Source organism: Pleurodeles waltl, chromosome 4_1 (assembly GCF_031143425.1).
Source record: "Pleurodeles waltl isolate 20211129_DDA chromosome 4_1, aPleWal1.hap1.20221129, whole genome shotgun sequence".
Taxonomy (NCBI): domain Eukaryota; kingdom Metazoa; phylum Chordata; class Amphibia; order Caudata; family Salamandridae; genus Pleurodeles; species Pleurodeles waltl.
In genome coordinates this window covers 373804437-373823166 of record NC_090442.1, presented here as the reverse complement: position 1 = coordinate 373823166, position 18730 = coordinate 373804437, and the positions used below count along the sequence as shown (strand labels likewise).

General features: G+C 41.5%; 1 protein-coding gene across 1 annotated transcript; it reads left to right on the top strand.

Moving 5' to 3' along the window:
• The first annotated feature begins 1263 nt into the window (after positions 1-1263).
• On the top strand, positions 1264-18157 carry LOC138288515 (sulfotransferase 6B1-like). Its single transcript, XM_069230060.1, has 6 exons — positions 1264-1472; positions 3329-3513; positions 4040-4166; positions 10353-10447; positions 11790-11976; positions 14638-18157. The coding sequence occupies exons 1-6, from the start codon at positions 1334-1336 to the stop codon at positions 14751-14753; spliced, it is 849 nt and encodes a 282-aa protein (XP_069086161.1). The 5' UTR covers positions 1264-1333; the 3' UTR covers positions 14754-18157.
• Positions 18158-18730: the final 573 nt, after the last annotated feature.

Genomic DNA, 18730 nt, shown 5'->3' with positions numbered 1-18730 from the left:
TATACAAGGAAAACCCATTGTAAGGTGTAGCTCCTTTATTGGCCCTGGGAACCTAGGGTTCTTGATGAACCTACAAGCCCTATATATCCCCGCAACTATTAGAGTCCAGCAGACATAGAAGTATATTGCTTTCAAATATCTGACATCGCAGGAAAACGTTACAGAGTAAAATGTGGAGAAACATTGCTGTTTGTTCACCTCAATTTCATTTTTTTTTTATTTTAGCTGTCATTTTTTGTAGGAAAACCTTGTAGGATCTACACAAATTACCTCTTAGTGAATTATGAATTTTATCTACTTTTCAGAAATGTTTAGCTTTCCAGGATCCAGCATTAGTTTCACATTCACTTCTGTCACTAACTGGAAGCATGGTAAAAACACCAAAAATAGTAAAAATGGGGTACATCCAAGTAAAATGCCAAAATTGTGTTGAAAAATGTGGTTTTCTGATTCAAGTCTGCCTGTTGCTGAAAGCTGGGAAGATGGTGATTTAAGCACCGCAAACCCTTTGTTCATGCCATTTTCAGGGAAAAACCACAAACCTTCTCTTGCAGACCTTTTTCCCTTTCTTGGTCTCGTTCAAGGGAACCCACAAACTCTGGGTACCTCTAGAATCTCTAGGATGTTGGAGTAAAAGGACGCAAATTTGGCGTGGGTAGCTTATGTGGACAAAATGTTATGAGGGCCTGAGTGCGAACTGCCCCAAATAGCCAAATAAAAGACTGCCACCTGAGGGAGAAAAGGCCTGGCAGGGAAGGGGTTAAAGTGAACAACGAGCCTTTTTGTTCTACTAACGCAAGTTTATGCGTATGTCACTTCAGTTAGTGTGACATTGCGTTTATGTGGCACATCAGGGGGTCCCTAGGCATCTGCCTTATATACGCGGTCTCGACCGTCCATAATCTCGATCTGGTATGATCATCTTCACTCGAGATTGATGCGAGTTTCGCCAGGAAATTGCAGGCTCGGGTCTGTAGAAAATCGTGCCTCACGGAAGGAGGAAATTGCAGCTACACCACACTAATCTTATTTAAATGAGATAAGAGGGAGAAACGTGTTGGGCAATGCTGATGAAAGGAAGGTCTGAAAGAGATCTGTTTTTCTTTGGGCCGTGCCGATATCACGCTCTCTGGGTCAGCGTCAGGCACCTGGGAAGGCCATAAAGTTCCTGATAAGGTTTGATTGGAATAATGTGGCAGGGAGTTAAGGGTATAAAAGAAGCCCTCAGACTGTACCTCAGTCTCTCTCTCCTGGGCACTGATGCTAGTGTATCACTGACTGAAAAGTCACCTTAACTCCAGTGATACTCTAAGACCTTACCACACTAGCAACAATGTCAAGCCACCCAAACCTTATTCACATGTTCAATGGTATCCCCTTCACGACAAGGTCGTCTACTGACCTCCTGAGGTCACTTGATACCTTCCAGGCGAGAGAAGACGACCTGCTCCTCGTTTCTTACCCGAAGTCAGGTAAATCCGCATTTTACAACTTTCCAGTTGTTTGCATTGCATTCGAAATATTTCATTTTGACAAACAGGATATTTTTCAGGGTTGGTTTGGGGGTACATTGGTAGTTTTCTCTTGATGTGGCACAATTCCTGGACTCTAATCTATTGTACTTTAAGAATAATATGTCCCCATGCCATTGGCTGTAAATGAAATAGTTTATACATGTTGAAAAGGTTATCCTCAGAATTTATATTTGGTGTAGTAATCCTTGTTGAACACTCCACTTTCCAATAGTGTATGCTTGTCATAGCCTGAATGAAATGAGATAGCAAGTTTATGAGAATTTAAGGTTCAGAAACCTATGTATTCCATGTTAATATGAATGCCATAGTAGTGGAACAATATTCACTGGACTCCTGTTTATAAACTCTGTACAGATCTTTTTGAGCTAGAATCAAGAAGGCTTGTTCGCGACATGGGACTAGTGTTAGCAGCATCTATTGGGTGGACTGGATCAATTACTTACAGTAATATCAAATTTAAATACAGTGAGAATATGGCTACAGGAAAATTTACTCAAGGAGGAACATATGTTTTCTATGCCAGATTTGACTGTCCATGTCATTATGTGGGTGCAATAGGCACAGCCATACATTAAAGTTTGTTCTAGGCAGGTGAAGATTTTTGTATATACACATGTTCATCCTTAACCCAGAGCCTGGTGGAAGATGATTCTTTACTTACATCAAAACACCAAAAATTGCCAATACCTTGCCATTGTTTTTTTTTTTTTTTTCTAATTCAAATTAGTGTAGGTGATTATTTAGGTCAGTAATGCAACTAATATATAAAAATAGATTTTAATTTTCAAGTGTTAGATTATTGAGGAACAAGAGAATGTATACATTGGAAAACAACTGCTGGGTTTGACTTGAGTCCGGTAGTGTTTCAGCATTACCAGGTCTCTCAGAGTTAAGACACACCGCTGCAGACCCTAAGCGTTTACAGATTCCCATTTGGAAAGAAGCATTTGTTCCAAAAAGAGAATGACCTTGCATGTCATTTTTGGTTTTCCAGGTGAAAAAACAAAACACTGCATGTGTCAGTGGATACCATTGTATACCACAACACGCTCATGGAACATATGCTAGAGATTTTCAAGAGATTTTCAAGAGAGAAAGAGTACACAGGTACATTAAAGAGCCTGCTGCATTGTTCAGTAAGGTTAAATCAAATAGGCTGACATAGAAGTCACCAGGAAACTGTGTATGGAAAGTGGTCAGGAACAATGGTTTTTGAGGATTTACTTCAGACACTAACGTCCGGCAGCCACATTATGATCCTGGAAAGATGCAGACAGTACACAATCTGAGGGTGCTGAAGTGCTACAATATTGGCCTTGGCTCCCTTAAGGATGCCAAGACCAATATGGTAGCACTGTTCCCATCGGTCAGCCCGGCGGGAATGCGTAATACAATGTTCCTGCTGGCCAGCATGACGGGAACATTGTAATACGCTCGGGGGAACGCCACCGCCATGCTAGTGGCGTCCTCTTCGCATCTTTGGCGGTCCTGTGGCGGGACCGCCAAAGGCAGAACCAGAACCTAAGTCAAAGGCAGCTTGCAAATGAACACTTTTATGTTTTAGAAAATTCTTTTTTCCATAAATGTTGTGAAAATGTGAAAGGTTGAATAGAAATTCCTCACTATTATGGAGAAATGAACTTGGCATTCTTCAATATTATAATCAGCGATCTTGTCACATTAGATATTTTCTTATGAATTACCCAGATCATTGTATTGGTTTTGATAGTATCGTCAAATGTGATTGAGGGACTTCTAGGGAAAGGTTCTAAATGTTTACTATGTTCTTCTAGGAACCCACTGGCTGGCAGAAATTATTAAGAACCTATATGACTCCAAGGTGACCCTGACATCCCCACTTGAGTTTGGAGATCTTTCAAAACTAGAAGAAATGAAAAATTTGCCTTCCAGAAGAATTATCCCTACGCATTTGAGCTACAACATGTTGCCACATGACCTGAAAGCAAAAAAATGCAAAGTAAAAATTATTTTTCCAAATATAAGTAAAAATATCAACAGTGCTAAACAAAATACATTGACTAAATGTGGAACACATACTGTTATATTACATTCCCACCATATCTAGTGTGTAGAACAAGAATGGAATACTTTTCAATATCTCAATAATTCTGAAAGAACTTGATATATTTCAATGTATCTCTGTAAACAATATTTTAATTCAGCTATGGCCCAATGCACTGATGTTGAAATGATATTCAGTTCAACACTCTCTATTTCGGCGGATCGCCATAAAAGAACAATGAATCAAATGATATAGCAATACATTTACTGAACAAAAAAAAATCATAGCAAATATTTCTAATCTGATGTAGAATTTCTCTCTGCACCAGATACAGATCTGCAACAATACAGAACACGTATTAGCAAGATGAGGAAATAAAGAAATGTGCACTGTTAACATTTGTATGAATCATTGACAGGCAGATATTTTTCAGAGTTGATCACATTTTGCCGCCACTGACAGTATTTCTTCCTTTCTATAGTCAATCTACATTGTGCGAAATCCAAAGGACACAGCAGTTTCACTATATCATTACTACAGAGACAACCCAAACCTGCCAACCATTGAAGCATGGCCTGCTTACTTCAACATGTTCATGCAAGGAGAAGGTAAGCAAGTCTATACAAGCAACGTATTTTAATTCATTCAAAGCTTTTAACCAATTGGATGTTTACGTTGCAGGTAGAAACATGAGTTGTGGGAATCAACAATGTTAGGTTCTCAGGCAATTGCAAAAGGTTGTTGGCGTAATTAATGAGGCCTGTAGCTGATTATCTGGTCATCTTTACAGTCTAGTGAGAAGCAAGAATACATCATATACACCCTAACAAGTCAGATTCACCATCTTTATTGGTTTTCCTCTACTGAGATCTTTGTCCCTTACATTTCACCAGTTATGTTTATACATAATGAAGTCTTGTGTGTAGCTAAACCAAAGGTCGTGGCTTTTAATGGGATTAACGATGCCTATAATGTCTCTCAAATACACAACTGAGAATCTCGTTCACTTACAATGCACTTTTAACTTTCAACAGTGCACCCTAACCTACCATTAGCTGTGGATTGCGGTACCATCACTGAGATAGGCAATTTGCATATTGACATTTCTTGCCTCCTGTTTGGTCATATTCCATTATGCCATCTCAGTGCCCAAGCCAGCTGTCCAATCACTAACCCTCTCGCATCTCATATGCTTTCTGTTAGTCCTTTAGCCCTTTCCTGTGCCTCGCCTCTCTAAAGCTGCTGTCCGTGTAGCAGAATGCTCCCCCGAATTGTCAGCTTCCTGTCTTACTCCCCATCTTCATTGTTCTATACATCCTGGTTATGCACAAAAATTAGGAAGCCATCCAACTTTGGAGTTTAACCGTAAGTGAAAACCTAGGGGCATATTTATACTCCGTTTGCGCCGAATTTGCGTCGTTTTTTTCGACGCAAATTTGACGCAAAACTAACTCCATATTTATATTTTGGCGTTAGACGCATCTAGCGCCAAAGTTCATTGAGTTAGCGTCATTTTTTGGCGTGAACACCTTCCTTGCGTTAATGAGATGCAAGGTAGGCGTTCCCGTCTTAAAAAATGACTCCCAGGCATGTGCGTGGTATTTATACTCCCGGGCAAAAATCACGCCCGGGAGTGGGCGGGGCAAAAAAACCCGCATTTGCGCCTCTTTTTAACGCCTGGGTCAGGGCAGGCGTTAAGGGACCTGTGGGCTCAGAATGAGCCCAGAGGTGCCCTCCCCTGCCCCCAGGGACACCCCCTGCCACCCTTGCCCACCCCAGGAGGACACCCAAGGATGGAGGGACCCATCCCAGGGAAGAAAAGGTAAGTTGTGGTAAGTATTTTTTTTTTAAAAAAATTGTGGCATAGGGGGGCCTGATTTGTGCCCCCCTACATGCCACTATGCCAAATGACCATGCCCAGGGGACATAAGTCCCCTGGGCATGGCCATTGGGCAAGGGGGCATGACTCCTGTCTTTGCTAAGACAGGAGTCATGTTAATGGCGTCTGGGCGCCAAAAAAAAATGGCGCAAATCGGGTTAAGACGATTGTTTTGCCTCAGCCTGACTTGCCCCATTTTTGGACGCCCAAACGCCATTTTTCCCTACGCCGGCGCTGCCTGGTGTACGTCGTTTTTTTTCACGCACACCAGGCAGCGCCGGTCGGCTAACGCCGGCTAACGCCATTCAATAAATACGGCGCCCGCATGGCGCTTCAGAATGGCGTTAGCCGGCGCTAATTTTTTTGGAGCAAAACTGCGTTAGCGCAGTTTTGCGTCAAAAAGTATAAATATGGCCCCTAGTTTTGGCAACTGAAACGCAAGGAAAGCTATTTGGTTGCTCAGTGGAAGAGTTATTTGCGTTGTAAATTCTTAACAGGACTTTTCTTGCTACATAAATTGAAAATGAAAAGTAAAACAGTTGAAATAAGAAAGCCAATTCAAAGCGCCATGTCCGCCATGAGCATGAGCGGGGAAAAAGAGACACAAAAGGAAAAAGAAGTTCGCTTGCAGACAAACGTATTGGCAAATGTCCAATTATCCTGTAACAAAGTCGATGGCCAAGCCAGTAACAAAGCTGCCCCAAAGAGATAAAAACGTAAAGCTTTTACCAATGATGACAAAGGATTTTTGAAAGGCAAGCCCATGAACTAGTAATAGTAGGTTAAAAGCCCACAGATAGATTACAACACATCAGAGCGCTCCCGTGCTTGACATAAAAGATTGAGGGGAAGGGGGATGCTCGGATGCATCTCTTAAATTGTCTTACTAACCCATACCATTCCTAGGCTGCCTAGAAGCTCCTGTTGTCCAAAAAAGAATTTCCAAAGTTCGTATGACTTGACTGACTATAGTAAATTCGAAAACTAGAACATAAACTCGAGCCTAATAATTACTTAATTTATTTTATAATGCATTATTTTGAATGACAATCTGGCCTCCAGGGTAGTACTTCAGAGGACTTAGGTGTCGAACGCAGAAGAGAAGGAGCAGATGTGGTAGGAGAAAAACAATACATAAATTAGTCTACCGTTCCGGATTCATACGCAGAGCAGAACAGGTTGGCCTTCATTACTCTTCAGAACTTCCTACAGCCACGTTCCAAAAGGGGTGCAGCAGAAGAGCCTTTGTAGCAAAGGGATCTAACCCTAGAACATTTAGACTTTTCTGGGTGATAGTCAGACGCTTTGGGGAGGTTGACCTTACGTGTCACGTTGACTAGTAGACCGGGAACACTCTCGCGTGAGGGAGGCAGCTGGCTGTAGGAAGCACCACTGGTACCCATTCTAGTTGTCATGGTCGTGGAGTTGTGGTCAGAACTCCTTCAGCAAATGTTGATACTCGCATTGTAATTTTGAGCATGATAGAAAAAGATAGATTGAAAGGCCACGTGCAGCCTGAGCAGCTATCGTGCAATCACGTAGCCTGCAGTGCAGAGGCACGCTGTACAGACAGTAGAGGACATACAACGGTGCAAGACAGCACACTATTGTACATAACTGAACATTTCGTTATGCTCCATTCTCCTACTGCTTCTTGTCACACTGACAGTCTAGGAGGGCACTGGCCTGGCACAGTCACCACATACCACAGAAAGTGGACACAATAAGGAGAACAGGCAAAAAGTGAGTTTTTCACAGAACTTTGAGCTGTTCTTTCCCTTTTGTTTTTTTCCATTGTAGCCAGGCTTCTTTGCTGCTGCTGGTCCTCTGGTTTCTCTGCTTCTGAAGCAGTGCTAATGATTTCTTAGAGCCCAGTGATTCTGCACATCAGCTGCACACCACCCTTTCCCTGGCTACGGCAGCAGTAATATCACCTGGCATTCCTGCAAACCCAGTACAGCCCACAGCAGTGTTTACTGTGTAACCTCACCCATTCGACTGTTACACGTTGATGATCACGTGATTTGTGACTTGTGGCTTAACTTGTGCACGAGTCCCTGAGGCTCGAAGCCATTTAACATTGTCTCACTTCGATAACAAATGTAGCATTATAAAAACGAGTTCCAGTATGATTCTCTAGTGCCACGAGCTGCTGTTTCGAGGAACCAGCGTGTTTCCACTTGCAAGATCTTTTTCAGACACAATGTGCACCGGTGAGGTGCTTTCGATGTTTCAACTTCAGCAGAAAGCTTTACACTGTTGCTCGGCTGAGCTATTGTAATAACGTCTTTTGAAGTGACTATGAAGGCTCAGCTGAGGCCGTGTGGTTTGTACTCTTCCGTATACTTTGCTTTTAGACTGCTAAGTCACCCTGAACTTTGCCCCTTAGAGTGAGAGTGCAGCCTTTCCCCCAGATTCATCGAAGAAGCAGATTAGATTGCGTTGATGGGTCTTTGGTATGGTTTTTCCAACAGTTGTTCTCTTTATACTTTTCTAAGTACGCGAACAAAATCTTGTGAGCGGATACTATGGTGATGTGTCTGGTTTTTTTTAAGGAGCTCCTTTTATTCAAACAGTGCGTGTTCTTGATTTACTGGAAAATTCCCTGACAGAAAAACACGAAGACCGTGCCTGGAAAGGAAGGGCGGGATGGTGAGGGATGCACTCTACTACAGTATCTGCCTTACTCATTTGTTTATTTAGCCATTTTATAGAACGTCCCAGCAGTGCTTAATTTATAAATAAAAACGTGCGGGTGTCCACAGCCGCCCTCTTAAACGCACGGCTGCTGCAATTAAATGTGGGAACAGGGAACACGGAGGAGGCGTGATCCTGAAGCCATCCTGTGCCTCTCCAATCCATTTAAAGTCACTCCCTGCCCCTTCGGCTCACTCAAACAGCTTTCTACTTTCTCCCTTTGTGACGCTTTTTCGTATTTCTCTTCCTCCGCCTTTCCCATATGTGTCTTTTGTTCGCAGCAAATGCTTGAGGCAGAAGAATAAGCCCGGCCCTCAAAAACAAGTGCCGTGCTCAGCACCGGAAACAACAAGCACAAATTAAGCACTGGTCCCACGTGTCCTTACGTGCTGTTAATGCTTGATCGTGTTCCAAATGGTGGGTGTACTGTGAGTGCACTGTCACAGCTACAGAAAAATAATGACATCAGGGGTGTGGCATGGCCATTGCAGCCCCTGCGGCTCAGGAGGGCCCTCCAAGGACAAACCTCACCTGCCCATACTTTCACAGACTGGAAAAACCTGAAGGCTGATTGCAAAACGCAGTACTAATATTGTTTACTGAATTTGAGGTGGTGGTCTAAAAATATATAGTGAAGAATCAGTTTTTAATTTGCAAAAATAAATAAATGCATACATGTAGAAGTTGAAAAGCTTTCATTGGAGATTTCCACCATCACTGTCGTATTCAGAGGTTGCCCAAAACCTAGGCTGGCCATCTTGATTCCACTGCCTCCACCACCCTAAACTTCTTGTCCATTTACCCTCTCTTGCAGGCTGTATTAAATTCCTGTTTTCTCCCTGTTTCTTATCTCTGTTCCTTGTTTTTTGTTCTTTTCTTTGTCTTGGATAGGGTCAAAGTCTACAGACAAAAAATAAGAACTGAAACCCCAATTTTTTTCCAGGTGCCCACCATCTGCAGACCCCAGCACAAATTAGTACCTGTAAGAAGTTATGTCTATAGACTGGCACGAAGAATGTTTTGTCGCCAAAATACATACCTGTTTTAAGCAATGCAGATATGTTTAAGAGGTTTGTGTCAGCTGAAAATAGCTGTTAGTTCACTGACAAACGTTCTAATGTGATTTACATGTGATAAATTCTACCAAGCACTGTCAATAAAAGTCAGATTTTCAAATACATTTTCCAACCTAATTGTTCAAAATGAGCCATCAAACGTAAAATAACATATTACAGATGGCCTGATTTATATAGTGCCATTGAGCTTGCATATGCTATGCAACGAGCATTAGTTTTTGCACATTCATAAGGTCATGAGCAAAGTCTCACTAAAGGAGAGTGACCACAAATCCCAGGGGCAAAGAAGTTAATACATATAAAATCTCCCTTTTTTGTTGAATACATTTTTATTGAGGATTTTAAGATTAAAACAAAACATTAATGGTTAGTATGAGCATGTAGGTGGTACATCAAAGAGAAATTAAATATGAGAGGAATTTAACCACATCCTTGAGATATTATACAAATATGGAGGCAAGCTTCATCAAATATGAGTTGCGGCACATAGAACAGTACTCGTCTATATATGTGATGCTGAGAAACCGGACAGATGCAGCATAGCTATGTAGAGGGAGGCAACAATGAAAAGGGGCAAAGGACGGAGGAGTAGTGCACAGAAAAGGATCACATTCAAATATCCTTACCCAGTTCCAGCGAGAACGTTAAAATTGGGATTGTGTAATGCGCAGAAGGAATAAACAATTACTTTCTGTACGAATAGCCCCACAGACCAGTGCTCATATAATTATGGAACTGGGACTATATGATTTTCTTTTTACTCCTACATGAGGTGCAAAAACACAGTGACACTTCCTTCAAACTGGTCCTTCCTATACCCATGGAGAAAGCTGTGCTCCCTGCACAAACGTGTGGAGGTCTCTCAGCTTATTGGTGTCACTATGCCCAACCCTGTTCCTCCATCAACGAGTATTTAATGTCTTCTCTCTGTAATATGTTGTCTATGTGAAGTAGAGTGGAGGGATAGACAGAGATCTGTGATGAGTAAACTCCCAATTTCAGATGTGAGATGATTTACATAGATTTGATCCTCTAGCTTGAAGTGTTTATGCCAAAGTATGTCCTTCATTTTGATTAAATGAAAAGATAACATTTTCTGGGAATATATATCCATTGACTGTAACAACATTTTTGCTTTACAGTTGTATGTGGGTCTTGGTTTGACCATATCCTGGGATGGGAAGAGCACAAAAATGATGGAACAATCCTAATTTTATATTACGAGTCAATGAAGAAGGTAAGAACAAGCGATTCTATGACTCAGCTGAAACGAATTCTCAAACCACCATTACCAAAATAGTCAAAATGTATTTATATTTAACTATCCTGAATCTAATACATAGAGTAGGTCTGAACGGGCAGATGTAAAGTACTTCATCATCAACTCACTGACATTGCATGCACATTGATTAATAATAATATTGCCTCTCTCCTTTTCATCATGTCAAATACGACTATTCTTAGGGCACCAAAACCTAAGGGCTTCCAGCAGCTTGTCTACTATATCAGGTGGACGACTATGAGCTTGGAAGATAGTTATCTACTATTCAAACAAATAAAAGTCCAGTACAGACATGATTGTTTCTCTAAAAAAACAATAACAATAAAATTGCTGGTTCAGCTTGTTTTACAAAAATCTGCTGCTGGATGCCCTCCCCCTTAATGTACCTAGACAGATCCCCGGCAGAAGTTCTAAGTGCCCCTACAACATCAAAATCGTAACTACAAACATTTAGTGGAATGTCAATTGTCCCACTGCAGCAGCACCCCTCGGTTCTTCTATCAAGCAGACAAGTGGGAGACCATCAGTGGTGCAGATGTGGTTTATGTGGATGGGGCGGGGATGTGGAGGGGTTGAAGTCTAGTGGCTAAATTGCGGACCTTGGATCTTGGAGTCCTGAATTTTGCTCTCAGGTTTGTCACCTCACAAACATAAATTGTATGATTCTAAGGCAGGTGCCAGTAAATCAGACTAAGTGTTTGTAATGCAACTATTTAAAAACCTAGCATAAGGCGTTATACTATGTTAGTAGGCATACGTTTGAGGAAACGTTGTTTATAATGGCAATCACAACTAAGTTTGTAGTTACAAAACATTCTTTGGCAACATTAGCGTCACATATGATGTAGGTACCTGCGGTCATCCCTCCAGCACAAACAGTGGTGCAACACTTTTTTTTATGGGTGGCCAAGCCTAACCAGACTGGGTCACTATTGTGATACATACTTGCAGTGCATTAGGTGACCTGACATTCAGCACCTAGATGGTCACCTCCCTTCCAAGGGAATATTTTGTTGTAAAAGTGACACTCAGTAACCATTTCCCGTTCACTCTTGCTTATTGAGCTTGGAAGAGGACAGTACTTGCAATGATTGTACTGTTAGACTAAGACATCCTAAGACAACTGCAAGGGACTTAAACATAATAATATTAATGTACCTAAAGAAAACTGGGCATTTCTAACTGAAGTTAATACAATTTGCACAAGATATGTCGCTAGTACTCTGAGGCACGTAAAGCGTTTCCTGCTTTCTTTGATTATGGTGACTGACGGTTATTCCACTTATTTGATTTTCAGAATCTTCCTAAATCAATTCGGAAAATATGCAGTTTCCTCGGATTAAGTATTAGTGACCAAGAAATCAATGAAGCTTCAAGGATGTCTTCTTTCAATGAGATGAAAAACAATGTTGAGAAGGAAAACCATGACCCAAACCACACAGTGTGTGCGCTCACATCCAACAGGAAACTCATATTCAGGAAAGGTGAGCAAGCAGAACGAGAGCGAGAGAGAGAGAGAGTATATATGTGTGTGTGTGTGGAGGGTGGGGTCATGGGCACTTGTGGGTGGGACGATGTGTGAAGCATCCATCTTTTCTTAACCAATGTATAATGCATCATTCTGACAGCTTTGTAACATAGCCCGTTTTACAATGTTTCAAGCCACCCTTAGTGATCCTAGCATTACACAGGAAACACCAACAGTTTACAATGGATCAGTGGGGCTCACTGTGCAAAGCCTGCCAAACTGTCTATCCTATCAGCATTTATAGTAGTGAAACACAAAACATATTTTGATGGGGAAAATGATAATGGCCTTAGATTAAATCACATTAAATAGTAATGTCCAATTAAAAATAAGCCAAAACCAGGCACAGGAATAATAGCAACATTTGTAACTATGAGCCTGATTTAGATGTTGGCAGTAACGGTCCCGCTGCCAACTTTTTGACTGAAAACCCATCCGCCGCCATGACAGTCCACCCGCCGTGACGGTCCGCCCCTCATATTTAGATGTTTGAGGTCCCATAGACAAAAGCCTGCATTCGAACTGCTATTTCTGCCAAGAAACACCACCCTAATTTACGGTGGGAGAGGGAAAAATAGATAACGGCGAGACCCCAGCCACACTTCCCGCTGTACAGATTTGGATGTGCCTTACTGCCAAGAAATAAATGTCGGTCTGACCTCCACTTCTGAGTTGGCAGATTGGGGGGGGGGCTGATAACTCACCTAATTCCATTCCACATCTGTCTTCCACTGGACACAACTGAACAGCATCTGACATCAGTGCTTCCAACAACCCATGGAGAAAACACGACTCCCCATTGCCAGACTTGAAGGTAGGGGCATCGCGTTGCCAGGATATGTTGGGTTGGCACCACTCAGGAGGTCGGGACCACTGCAGGCATATACATGTGACAGTAATTTTTTTAAATCACTGTGACTTGCATATGTTGGGGATACAATTGTGTCACACATGACTGGGGACACACTGGCACAACACGCATATTGCACACATACACAACTGTCATTGTGGTGTCATTATTCATCGTAAAAAGAATGCTGGCACCCCAGTGACCATACTCTCACACTCGAAAATGGTGTCCATGTGTGCGCATTGCAAGGGGACCTGTAGGGTAGGTTTGCGCTATCTGTTGTGTATGATAGTCAGTATGTGTATGTGTGTGTGGATTGGCTGTTTGAGATGAAGGAAGCTGGAATTGGTTGTGTGGTTGTATGTGTATGTGTATGTGTGTCACTTGCATGTGAGACTGATGTTGTGAATGTTGTGTTGCTGTGTAACACATTCAGGTGAGTGTTGTGTGGTGGACGTTGTCATGATGTGTGTAGTTGTGCATGTATGTGTTTGTGTAGCTGAGTGTGCAGTTGTGTTGGATGTGGTTCTGTAGTGTGCGGGTGCAGTGTAAATGGGATGTCTATGTTGTGTCATGGATGTATGTCAATGTGTGTTTTTGGCATATATGTGTTGTGTTGGAATTGGAATGGATGATGGTGTTTATGAGGTGTGTTGCATAGTCTGTAGTGCAGGGGGACACAAATGGCTAAGGTATAGTGTGTGTGTGTGTGTGTGTCAGTTATCTCTATTCCATAGATACTGCCATTGTACAAAGTTAATTGGGTCTTGCCACCGTCTCCCTCCATCAGCAATTCATTGCCAGTCCTCCGCTTGCAGAGCCGTAACATCAAAATATAGCAGGCAGACCACGGTCTACCTGATGGTCTTCCAGGGTGCGCTGCAGATGCTGCTTGGCTGTAACACCGACAAGATCTAAATCAGGCCTTATTGGTCGGTTACTCCATCACAACTGTGGCAGCTATCCTGTCTGCCGAAATCTAAATCCCATTCAAGACAATAGGATTTAGATTTCGGCAGACAGGTATCTGTCATGGTTGTGACAAAGTAACCCTGCCACGTTCTAAATCAGGCCCTTTTTGTTTTTTGAACTACAATTTGCAAACTAAATTGTCTCCCGATTATACACTTCCCTTATGCAGCCAAAATTGCCACTAGGCTTAGCTTTTCTATTTCATTAGCTAAAGGGATCATATGCAAATGTGCTTCTTAAGTTAGTGTATTGATGTCACTGTCATATATTGTTGAAAATAATGGGGTTTGCTAGCCTGCAACAAACTAAAATCATAAAATATGACTCGCGAAAATCCTGTTTGCTTTTAGTAAAATTTATTTTTAGTATGACTAATTTTATGCTTTGCAGTAATGTGAATTTATGCTACCATTTCGGCCAGTAATAACCCATGAATACTATGAAACACACACCTTGGTAATAAGATCCCCGTTATGCAGGCCCCTGATCCACTGCTCTGATGCTACTCTTTAAGTTGCCAATACGCAGGCAGGTTTTAGTGACTCGTTTTCCTGAATTATCCCGCCGTATTTGCAATTCTGCTTGATGAGAAAATATGAAGCAATGGGTATATTAAGAAATGTATGATGAGGGCGCTAGACAACACACCTGAGCTGCAGTGTGGAAAGAAATACGGAGGCACCTGATGAATGTATTCTGACGCCTTCGATCTGATCGCCAAGAATGAAATTGACTCGGTTCTGTTGACGGCAGAGGCAACTCACACTGCTTGTTTTATTTTATTTACTCTTACAGGAGCTGTTGGAGACTGGAAAAACCACTTTTCATCTAAACAGAACCGACTGTTTGATGAGGTTTACAAATCGAAGATGGAGTCCAGCGCTTTGGCAAAGCGCATTAGATACGAATGAGGATGCGACAAACGCGCACTCCATTTCTAGGAAAAGAAAGTTCAATCTCAGACTTTAGGAGCTTTCCTCAAAATGTGGAGAGACAGTTTTGGAAGAACACTTCCTGGCAGAAATGCTGCTGGGAAATGAGATGAAGGAATACCAAAAGCCAGTTTAGGAGTCAGAGCTGTACTTTTCAGTTACACTGACACTTTTATCTCTTCTGTGATTGGTCGTGGCTTTCCTCATTGAATCCCTACAAAACAAATGTGAGCCCAAGCGATGTTTGATAACCTGCGGGTCCCAGATTCTAAATGTGGGAACTTTAACATCCATTCTCTGTCGTATGGTAAAATGTGGACTCGTTGCCATGGAGTAATAATTATAGGTTAGGTTTCCTAAATGCACGTTAGGATTTAAATGTGTAAATATTCTTATGTAAAATGCAGTGGTAGAAGTGCTTTATAAAAGAATGAGAACTGTGATGCTGCGCACAATTGGGGGTGGGGGGTGAGTGAGTGGAGGGCCGAGTCAAATGCGTGGCTAAAAACAACAAAATATTCTTTAACTTTTTTCCTTCTTTCAGCTTTAGGTAACTATAGATAAAATGACACAGCTTAAACGATAAATACATTCAAGTTAAGTTAAGTGGGAAATACACAATTGTACATTATGAAGCTCTATAAGTTAATGCACTGCAGAGGTCAGTGCCTCTAACTGGACAGCCACAGAACTGAATCCTGGTTGATGCAGTGTTGAATAGTGATTTGTGTATGTTTTGTGCTACAAGGTCCCAGTCTGAGACAGAAAGTACTGTGAATATGTAAGTCACTATTTTAAATTTGCATTATACTCAGTATAAGATACACAGGTACAAAATGCGCCAAAAGATTTAAGATAAAAAAAGTGCTACCAAAATATAGATTTTAGTAATATCCAGACTGCACATAGTGCAATTTTTAGGGGAAGCGCAAAGAGCGCCATCCCACTTCTAATCTCTCTTTAGGGGGATTTTAGCCACGCCCATGTTACCTCAGTCACTTTGATTGGTTTGCGGGCTTACCTTTCAAAATCTGCTTGTTTTCATTTGTGAAAGTCATGCATACGTCGTGCCTTTTCCGGTGTTTAGCGCTCCTCGAGAACACCGGTAAACTACTGGAAACATATGTGGCGCCATGTTTTCCGTATGTTTTTTGGACTGATTTTTCTCTTTATTTCGCAGCGCGATCGCGCTGTGTTTTACACAGCATGATCGCACTCAGTTATTTTTTTCTTTTAATGTGCAAGAAAAGTCAGGTTAGGAGTTTACAACGCTCATAGCTCTAACTTTACGTAATGCGAGACCCGTTGCATTGCAAATGCTTGTTTTCATAGCTGTCCATTAAAAGCACATTTGACAGTAGGTAACTCTCTTGCTATAACACTAAAAAATAATATATCTGTGTCATCAGGAAGCTTCATGTAATTCCATCAATTAAAGCCAATACCAGCTTCCAAGCACCCTTTCTATTTCCAGATTGGCTAGTTGTGCAAATTTACATTTCTTTCAGGCAAGCAGGCATCCTGGCAAGGTTGCCTGTTTAACTATCTGCCCAGGAGCACAGGAGACTCCCTGCCTTACACTTCAGTTGAAGCATTTCAGTTGAGGAATTAACCATCTCGGGACAGTTGTCTTTTCTCAAAAAGTACGGGAACTGTTTCTCTTAAATTAAAAACGTATGGGCACGTCCTTCCCCTCAGATCCTGCCCACTTCGAATACCATTAAGATGCACTGGATTCTTGTAAACATTAATAGAAACAGTGGGATAAGTTGAAAACAGATGTGCTCTACGTGGCATGGTTTATTCAATGTAAGTTTCCCGATTTACTGTCAGACGGCATTCATAAAATGGCAGTCGTGAAGGACATTCTAACCTCTAACACGTATGCCACTTGATAACAATCTCTTACAGATCAGGGTAGAGCTCAATTCATGATGTAAGGCTAATCGATGTTTGGTAGGAACCATAAACAGTAACTATTAGTTACAGGACTAATGTTACAAAAACTTTCACGTTTATGGTTGCAGGGGAATACTACAACAGTCTGATATCCATTTAAATACAGAAATACTCCCTTCCATGGTATAAATGGCAGTAGCAATCACCTATACTTCACTCCTAGGAGGGTAGGGGCTAGCAGTGATAAAAAAATATATTCCATTAAGTTTGCAGAATGTTAAGCGTTCACTGCTAAGGTCTGAGTGTCATCTGAAGAGCACAGACTCCAGTTCCAGCTTGACAAACTCTGACTTTCGCCTTTCCAAGGTAGAAATAAAAATATAATAGATTATACTTTTATGTCTGTCTTCTCAGGGAAGCTCATTCTCAGTGACTGGAAGTAAATCTATGGAAGTCAATTCATATTCACAATTAGTGTAATAAAAAATTGACAGAAAACAAAGAAAGTGGAACCCCAGCTAATGTTTATAAGGATGAGCCTCTCCTGTGTTCCTGGCACCGATTTGCCACCTCTGAGGCCAGGGGTCCTAAAGGCAGTGTCAGGGATCACAGGTGGCGAGCCAGGGGTCACAGCTGAGAACCTCTGGCAACACCTAAATGATGTCCATTGGTAAATCCGCTATGTAGACATCATTCCAGAGATGGTAGGAAGCATGCGGTGTGCAGAAAATAGGAAAACGCATAGTAACACACTCGTTTAATAACATGGACTTACTTTGTATTTCTGTCACGTCTTACCCTCAGTAGAGGACAATAGTAAAAAGCTTACATTTTCACAAAGTCCTACGAGTTTTCAACATTTGTAGCTCAGCACCTTATCCCAAAAATTAAGTGCAAATGTTCATTTTCTAATTTCCCTGACTATGAATTCAAGGTGCACCTCGCACACCTGTCCTGAGTAAATCAAACACAGCAGAATTTCTTCCTTCAAAAGTCAAGACAAACACATGTGGGTGAAAAGCGCGATGCTGTGCCAAACCATAGGTCAATATGTTGTTTTTCTACATAGTTTTGTGAATTGATAACATGAATACATTTTAAATTAGCTCTAGCTCTGCCTGAAGGTCTGCTATTCTCTTATATAAGTCTTCTGTTTTCTCAGAGCCAACAGCATAATCACTGACTGCACACTGGAGCGCCTACTCTGTCTTTTCACAAAGTAGGCATGTGTCATCATTGCATCATCGAACAGACTGATCAGTAGTTATCAAAACGTTGTAAGCACTGTGCACTTTGTTTGAAGTGTGATGTATTCCTAACTAAAGGGCGCATATTTTGTGATTGTAGTATGATAAATGTTATGCTCATAAACCCCTGAATTTGAAGCAGTGTATGCATGTTTATTAAAATTAATCAGTAATGTATGTTTAATCTTGTTGGAAAACAACAAGTAGTTCCTAAAACATTGCACTTTATGAAGTAAAAATAAACTAACAATACATATATATTGGTTGTCTGTGTCAATTTGTTATGAAAAGAAAGAAAAAAATGCATTGTCATCATATATGATCTTGAGCTCTCTGTTCTCGACTAGATGACGGAGCTGTGAGTATATGAATCCAGGGGTATCCAGGTCTCAAAATCTAAAGATCTAATGGCAGTAATTTTCCCCTTGGAATGATTTCTGTATTTATTACTGGAGCTGGTTCAGGAAAAAGGCACAGATAATTGAGGCTGCGCCATGCCAGATGACCTGTCTCTTATGTGATCCTGGAGAATAGAACCCTAATGCAGGAGTCAGGCTCTTGAAATCACACAACCAATGTACTCCATATCCTATGAATTGTCTGGCACTAAATGTGTGCGATTTAGCATGTTATACACAAAAGATACACTGGTGGGAATGACCTTGGAGGGTCCGCCTTTAATTAGGCTACCTCTCCAACAACAATCCGCACAAGGACAGGTGTTTCTATGCTTGATGCAGCACCACCACTGAGAACACTTTCTTCTTCCACACTCTAAATGAGGTGAATTTACATGGTGGTGAGCACACA